The 8,794-nt window shown below is 32.7% G+C and overlaps 1 protein-coding gene across 1 annotated transcript; it reads right to left on the reverse strand.

Annotated features, from left to right (window-relative positions):
- Positions 1-3,377: 3,377 nt before the first annotated feature.
- LOC149545436 (basic blue protein-like) lies at positions 3,378-5,847 on the reverse strand. The gene is made up of 2 exons (XM_089794040.1): positions 5,554-5,847; positions 3,378-3,765 (listed from the first exon to the last, which is right to left on the reverse strand). The coding sequence occupies exons 1-2, from the start codon at positions 5,741-5,743 to the stop codon at positions 3,569-3,571; spliced, it is 387 nt and encodes a 128-aa protein (XP_089650166.1). The 5' UTR covers positions 5,744-5,847; the 3' UTR covers positions 3,378-3,568.
- Positions 5,848-8,794: the final 2,947 nt, after the last annotated feature.

The raw sequence follows: 8,794 nt of genomic DNA on the forward strand, positions 1-8,794 counted from the left end.
TTCAGACAATAATGCCATTGAAAAAGCATTATTATAAATTGTTTTTATCTTCTAATTTAGAGAAAAAATCACGTGAAAATAGTCAAGTGTCTAACATAATGGCAGGGAACATTCTACGTAATAATTATTACTAAACTTGGAGGCAATTAAATAAACTGTCTGTCAACAAACTTGCCCACTACAGTTAGTAGTTGAGACTGACATATATCATTATAAAGACATTTTAAAAAAATCAACAACACACTCCTTTCAATATTAGTTTAGGAAATTTCTTTGGTACATTAGCTTCTTTTCAATTAATAGCTTGGAGACCTTTGTGGGAATTTATTCACAATGTTGATAAGTTGTTTCTCCTAAAGAGTGGATAGCTAGAAGCCAAGTGACTAATGAAAAAAAATATCAATTATATATAAAATAGAAATACCCATAGTCATGTATTTGAATGCAAGGTTTGTCATCCACCATTAAAGTAACATCCTTATGAAGAACCTTAAGATCTAAATTTTCACTACACTATGAGGTAATATAGAGTGACTCATGTGTAGGAATTGATAGGTTCCAACCTCAAGAAACATTCAACAACACTATAAATAATCTCATAAAATGAATCTTCTTATAATTAGAGTGAAAGATTCAATAGTCAAGAACCTATGCAATTCTAACATTAAAAGATTTCTTTTGAAGGAAATAGACCATGTCCTCATTACAAGATAACTTTTTTCATCCCATTCGTAGTTTTCTATCAACAATCAAATATTTATCCTTTGAATAGGTCATCAACACTATGACAAAGCCTCTAGCACATGAAAAATCTTGAGATTTCCCTTGATAAGAAGTTTAACATGAACCCACTATCAAACTATGTAAATTGGGGAGAAATGTCCAAGGAACAATATGCAAAGTAATCATGTATATGCAGATAAAAATATTCATTTACATTAGCATATTCTCCCAAAATACCACCAAAAGGAATGACTATGAATAAAGGAGTGGTCACAAGTTTTTCCACAAACATGAAACATCCCCAATGCCTACAATATTTGTTTAGGGATTTCCATGTCCAAAGAAGAAAAATCTTCACCACCAACAAAACTAATACTAATATTATTTATAGGTTAGAATAGAAAAGTCTATTAGTGTGTAGTTTGACATCTTCCATAGAACTTACACTTGCCTTTTTAGGCTATTGTTGTTGTCTCTTCCCATTTGTTGTATATGCCACTTCTCCCATATCTTATTTCCTATATAAGAACAAGAAGTAAGCTATTTTCTTGGGTGGGGAGGGGCTAATATTTTTATAGGTTTCCTAGAAAAAAAATTATGCTATTATCTTGCATTAACGTGTGAAATTGGGAATTAGAATATTTTTAGGCTAACTTCTAACAGTTGGGTATTTTTTTGTGCAATTATTTTGTAGAATATAAGTGTTTGCAACATTCTATAAATCTACATGATTTTTCTCAATCATTCCATAGCATTTAGAAGACTAAATGAAGTCAAATTTAACTTTTAATGTCATTTGATTAAATATTTAAAGAAATTTGTAAAATCAAGGTGTTTACAATATTCTATAAATATAGCTAACTTTTTTCAGCTATTCTATATAATTCATAAGGCTAAAGCAAGTCAATTTTGACTTTTAATGTCATTCGACTGTTTATTTAAAGAAAACATTCACATATTTTCTAATTATCTCTTAGGTTACTTAAGGATGCACAAACCTAGTGATTGCAAATCATCAAATTGTAATGAATAATGAAGCCCAATAATTTTGTGTACAAAAATAGATAACAAATTTAGGTATTTGTCAATTCTCTTTAATATTGTCACTTTCAAGGAGTTGATTATATGTAGTACTACAAGGGCTCCAACCATACCATGACCAAAGAATGGTATTTCAATCAATCCCTTATGACCTATAAGTTAATTAAAAGGATAAACCAAATAGTCATAATAGTAGCTAGCAAAAGAGCACAAATTCGATGTTTGATCAAGTTGTGTTCACAAGAAAAGGCTAGGCTTTAGTTACAAACATACATACCAAACCTTATTATGCTTAATGCAAAGAAATTACACAAAAAGCATTTGTTCCTTCTCATTTTAATATGATGAATATCACTCTTGTTTCTGTTGTCATCATACCCTATTTGATTTTTTAAATCTGATTCTTCTTATAGAATCAAGCTTTGTGGCTATTTGGGATGGTTTTCATACTAGAGTGGATTTCTAGCAACTCACATATATGGAACTTTTATTCAACATGTCTACCCATCATCTTCTTAGTTTGTAAGAGAGTCGCGCCAAGAGCACTTAAATATGTTCCTTTTGTGTGGTTTCACTAGTAAAGTATCAAAATAGTTGCAACTCCTTTGCTTTTAAGTGCTTTTCTAAATAGTTAAAGATAACCAAAAAAAATTAAATTGTCACGTCTTATAGAAGTATTTGTAAAATGTGCATTCTATTATAGTAGACAAAAATATATAGAAATGTCAATGTTAGTGTGTGTGTGTGTGTGTGTGTGTGTGTGTGTGTGTGTGCGCACACACACACTAACATTGACATTTCTATATATTTTTGTCTACTACACACACACACACACATTGACATTTCTATATATTTTTGACTACTGTAATAGAATGCACATTTTACAAATACTTCTATAAGACGTGACAATTTAAATTTTTTTGGTTATCTTTAACTATATATATATATATATATATATATATTTCATCTAATAAGAATAGAGAAATATATCAAATTGTTTTAATTTTTTTAATATAAAAAATAATAAAATAAAAAATTGAATAAAAGGTTTACAATTGATGTAAATATTGTAATGAGATAAAATCTTTTTTTAGACACAAAATTGTGTAGAGACATTTTAATCATAGAGTGATATAAAGGGGGGGGGGGGAATAGAGCAAATATTTTTATTGTAAGGGTGCAGTGAATTAACTCTTTAAAAGAAAAACAAGAAATTAAATTTACCCTGTAAAACTCTGACACTCATAAAAATGCCAAAGACTATTTATCGCCATTATTTATTCAGACAGTGACGCCATTTGAAAAGCATCATTATAAATTGTTTTTATCTTATAAGTTAGAGAAAAATCCAAGGCAATTCACGTGAAAATAGTCAAGTGTCTAACATAATGGCGGGGAACAGTCTACGTAATAATTATTACTAAACTTGAGACAATTAAATAAACTGTCTGTCAACAAACTTGCCCACTGCATTTAGTAGTCGAGACTGACATATATCATTATAGAGAAATTTAATACTCAAGTATTCAAACTCAAAGCTTCCAACTGAAACGTAGCTGCCATTACTGTAAGAATTGATTACTTGTGAAGCTCCGAAGAAAATGATGACAAAATTTGCTGAAAAATCTTGTCTCTGTCTTTATTATATATGTATTAGTAGAGACAAACATAAGTCTTAATCAAGTACAACTAGAGATGAACATGATTTTAGCCAAGAGGAGGGTCACATCAGGAAACGTAGTAATAGAAGGTAATAAAAACATAGGTGAACAGATGAATACATAAATATTTTACAGTTTCTGGCTTATGCTGCCATAACTGCAATTTTCATACCATTAGTGCAGTGGTTAGTGAAGCTGCAGATAAAATAATTGGGGCCCTTCTTCAGAGTTACTGAGTCATTTCCAGATGTCAGGGATGGTGATGCTCCTTTATTGCAGCTCTTGTACCCTCCTGAGTTCACACTCACTACATCATGAGCTCCTTTGGCATACTTGAACACTGCATTGTACACATATATCAAAACAGAAGATTAAAATAAGATAGTTTAAAAAGATTGCAGAGGGCGAGTCTACAATACAATGATAAATGTTTTTCGATTATAGTCTAACATAATAATAATAATTAATCTTGGCCATTACCTATTAAAAGAAAGTAGCTATTCAGAAGAAATAGAAAAAAAATTTGTCGAATAAGTCGAAATAAGTTACAAAAGATAACAGATTCAGAAACGAATAATTGGCGCTATTATTTAAACTTTAAACCATTGGATTAAACAGATGGGCCGTACATCATATAGATAGAGACAGGGGAGGGCACTTATCTGTCCCGCTTTACTAATTGCTCTAAGATGCCCATATAAGTGTCAATTTTTTGTGTCATTTATATTTTGATTCAAGTTAAACTTAACTGTATGCAATGATTAAGCTCTTTCCAGTAAGAGAGGGGTGAGATTTTCCCACTTTCATTAAGCTGACAGGAGGGTATATACTTTTATAAGCTTTTATAAGGGGGCTACAGGCAACCCACCTACCTCAGTGAAATAGGATTCCTCCATGACCAACCTAAGAAACAATCAACCCAGTGGAAAAGGACCACCCATCCCACCAACCCAACAGAAAAGTATTCCCATATTTTTGTATCTATCTATGAAATAGATACAGATATCAACAGGATTGAAGACATCAAAGTTTCCATACTCCATATTAATATGGACATTTAAAGGCTTCTAATTGTGTTTATCTTTTTGAATCAAGGTTTAATATCGTATTCCAAAGTTTATCATCTGGATTTAACCGTGTTTATCTAGAACAATTAAGAAAAATTAAATACAGGCTATAAATCCTGTGAGCAACAAGAGTAACTGTTTCAAGCAATTCTAAAGACTAAACAATCTCAGAAAAGACTTTTCACCCCTCGAGAAATAGGAGATCATGAAGTCGGTGATATCATAACAGTGTGAATCTATTATCTTGCCTCGGGCTTCATTTCGTGGCCCTCCTCTGTTCTGTAAGATTAACACTACAAGTCACTCCATCATTCTCCTATTTTTTGATGAAAGATGTTAGAATGTAATCTGAAATAGATATTTAGAGTCGTAAATAAAAAATTGGATACAGGCGGCAAAAACTGCCAGGAGCAACAGTGAATGTTTCAAACATTTCCAAGAAGAAACAACCTCAAAACTAACATTCCTCTTCGCTAGAAAAAGTAGATCTAAAGACACGATATCAAACTAGTCTGAACCTATCGTCTTCTGGCATGTTTCATTTTCCAATTTTCATAAAAGATAGAAAAAGATCCTCTATATATTAAATATATAGAATAGTTAATAAAAATTGAATACAAGCAGCAATCTTTGCCAGAGGGAGAGTTAGATTTTCAAGATATTCCCAGAGGCCCATAACAAACATTTCTCTCACTCCATAAAGACATGTTACTATAAAAGAATGAATCTATTATGTTGCCTAATTCTACAAACCAATTCATTAAAAAAAATTTAGGAAGATCATCGAACGTGATCTAAAACAGTGATTGAAAAATATGTACAATTCGAACCAAAACAGTTCCAAATTTTGCATCTCCAACCGTGTTATAGCACCTGATGGCATAAAGTTTACAGTACGAGTTACCCAGTGAATATCCTTCAGATAGCCTTCTGATTGCCTGCCTAGCAAAAAATCATATTGTTCTAAATAATAAAATACATCCTATCTTACCAGACTATACCATCACAAGACCCCATTAAAGGCCCAAAACATTAAAACACAATTTGTAAGTAAGGCTTACCCAATTTATCACCAGCCTTGAATCGTTTCCCAGCAGTCCATCCAGACCTTTGAATTTGGAAGCCCCATCCTTGGGGACCTCCAACAACATAAGTAGCCCCCTGCACTTCAACCAAGCTGCACTGAACTACAAACAGCACAACCAAACCAACCATTAGATGATTCAATGCACTGCCTCTTCCCTTCGCCATTTTAGGGCCTTACTGATCACAGATATCAGATAAAGATGGCAGAGATCTGAAGAGTGGTATGAGTTGAATGCGGAGGATGTAATGAGGATGGGCTCTAATATAGCAACAAGTGGGATGGAGCTTGAAAGAAAAGGGTCCCGCATATGACCAGCTTTAATTAGTATAAAGCCTGTCTTGAGCCTCTCAACTACCCCCGTTACGGACCTCTGGATGAAGGCCACGGCATCATGAATTTAAGTGCACAGCAAAGGCGAACGACAATTGATCTCGTTTGCTAAAATTTATGCAGAAGATGGGGTCCTAGTTGAATTTCAGGGTTCTAGAAGAGCGGTGGTGTTGCCCAAAAGGATACCTGATAATGTATAAAATAACACTGGATGATTGGGTGGATGGGTGGGTAAAATAAGTTTTTTTGTCGACTCTTATCTATGAATATTGTTATGGAAAAATTTTTAATTCCCTTGGTACATCGAATTTTCTGGTCTATTTTGGTCTATTTTTCTATACATGTGTGTGAGGGACAGATTAATTGGTAGGAGGGTGTACGAGGGATAGAAGGATAGGGAGAGGGAGGTATAATGGAGGTTATAAGTGTGGAAACTGGGGCATGAATATTGGTGTTAAATTTGAAAGTCTTTTAGAAAAGTAATATTGTCGGTGATGTTTTTTGGGTGGGATATAGAGGGAGAAAGAGGAGGATATAGGTCGAAATAAAGATAGACAAGAGAGGAAGTCGAATAATTTTTTTCATGCGTTTGTACAATAGACTAAATCAATTGGTAGGCTATTTAGCAAATAATTTTATTGTACAACAAAAGTCTCAACTTGAGATAAACTGTGCATCCATAGACTCATATTGTGTGTGTGTGTGTGTGTGAGAGAGAGAGAGAGAGAGAGCATAAAATATGGAAGGGAATTCATAATGGGAGTTATTAAGTCCAAAACTTACGATATGTAGGGCATGAATATTGGTACTAAATGTTAGGGTCTTTCTTCTAGAAGAGTGTTGTTGCTACTCAAAATAAGGCCTATTAATATAAAATATAAAGGTTCAGTGTTTCTTTGGGTGGATAGGTGGAGGCAATATATTTTTATTTATTTTCTTTCATATATAAAATTAGTTTTCATCAACTTAATTTTTTTTCCTCAATTTGCATTTTTCTATGTTGCTAAAAAATTAATTGAAATTAGAATGCATAATTATTAGATCCTCTCTTTTAAAAAAAAAAATGTAATCAAGTGCACTAAAAAATATTATTTATCTAAATTTTAATGTATACAATCCCTTATAGCCAAGGTTACTATGAATGGTGGGTAGATAATGTAGACTTCAATTATCAAAGCTTGTACTAATTATTAATTACAAAGTTGAGAGAAAATTTGTACTTGTAAATCGGTGGTAATAGTGAGCAAGAATAGATACCTTCACCTCTATTAAAGGTATTCTTTTGGTGCTTTGTAAAAATATAAAGATATAATCAACAAATTTTGAAGGAGGTCCAAGTATTTAAGGTAGGAATTAGATAATATGAAGCATACTCTAAATGAGAAAAAAATAGAAAATTGTGTAGATAATCTAGAGTTGGTTGTAGTACCAATAAGAGAATATGGTCACAAGAAGGTAGTTTGATGGAAGAACAAGGTGTGAGGAAATATGTAGAACATTAGAACTTATGTTTTCTAATAATGTTATAGATAATATTGTGAAGTGTCAACAAGAATACTATTGGATTTCTCACAATCAACCTTATATATTCATGTACTTAACCGCTCCTAATATTATTTGAAATTCACCAAAGAAATTAATGGTTTTAGCTATAGTGGTACAACTAATATTTTACTAATAAGGTAAATATTGTTTTATTGCTCTTAGAAATTGTCTATTTATTGGTTGAAAGTCATTGAGTCACCTTTAACTCAACAAACATCAAAATAATAGTAAAGTGAAGCTATTAAATTTAGGTGTCTGCTTTGAGCATTTTCTAATTTTGAGGTTTATGACATACTTGTTGTGAGAGTCTTTGTTAGCATGAATTCTGATGCTATGGGGGAGCATTACAAAACAATGTTATGACTGTTTTTGTCATTGATGACAACATAGTAATAAGTTTGCAAAACATTGACAGAGCAGTAGACTGGGATTTTTGTATTGAGGGCAATACATTGCATATCTGCTCGTGCGTAGTTACCAACATATGCTACAGCATGTATGTGACATGTAGGCAAGTGGCCAGAACTTGAATTGACAGTGTACGAAAGATATAATGATTTATAGAGAACCACAGGGAAACAGAGCATTGGGAAAATAGTTTCTATTGTATGATTGATATAGCACATTGTATTTGGAATATAGGGTTGCGCAGTTACCTGGAGGTAGTACACTGATTACTAATCACGTCAGCGAGTGCAGAGGTACGAAAGTCGCACATGTGAAAGTTTGTATATAACTATGGGCCGACAACATATAATCGATATGTATTTCATTTCATAAAGTATGGAGCCAACTCAAGGAATTAATATTGAGTGTGGTAGAACGAAAAGATATTTTCGAAGTTTTAATAATTAATCTTGAGATCGTGAAGCAGAGAAGACTTGCAAATTGCAAAGTAAAGGAGTAAAGCAATCTACTAATGTGTGTAAGTGACCTTACGGGTTACTGTTGATGGATACATAGTTCCATATTTGATTGCATGATTTGAAGGTGGAGTAGTCCAATGTATTGGATAGAGGAAGAAGCAAAAGACTATCACACATTTATTATTCTGAAAGGAATAGTACCAAGGTTAATTGGAAAGTTTGTTTGTTGATCTAATCCTAAAGCTATTTGGACAATGGGTTCATCTACCTTCTACAACTCCGAACAGAGTTGGAATCTCCTAACAGGGATTCAAAGTCTCCTAACAAGGATTCTTTGTACTAAGCATTGTAATAGACTCCTAACAAGGTCCATCCTCTAACAAGGACATATTAGTACATTATCTTGTGGGCATCACTTCCATTGGGGTTTTCCCTCTGATCAAGGGTTTCCCTTGTGAACATATCAGGTGTAAT

Source organism: Cupressus sempervirens, chromosome 7, assembly GCF_028749045.1.
Source record: "Cupressus sempervirens isolate cs-2001-9-10 chromosome 7, ASM2874904v1, whole genome shotgun sequence".
Lineage (NCBI taxonomy): Eukaryota > Viridiplantae > Streptophyta > Pinopsida > Cupressales > Cupressaceae > Cupressus > Cupressus sempervirens.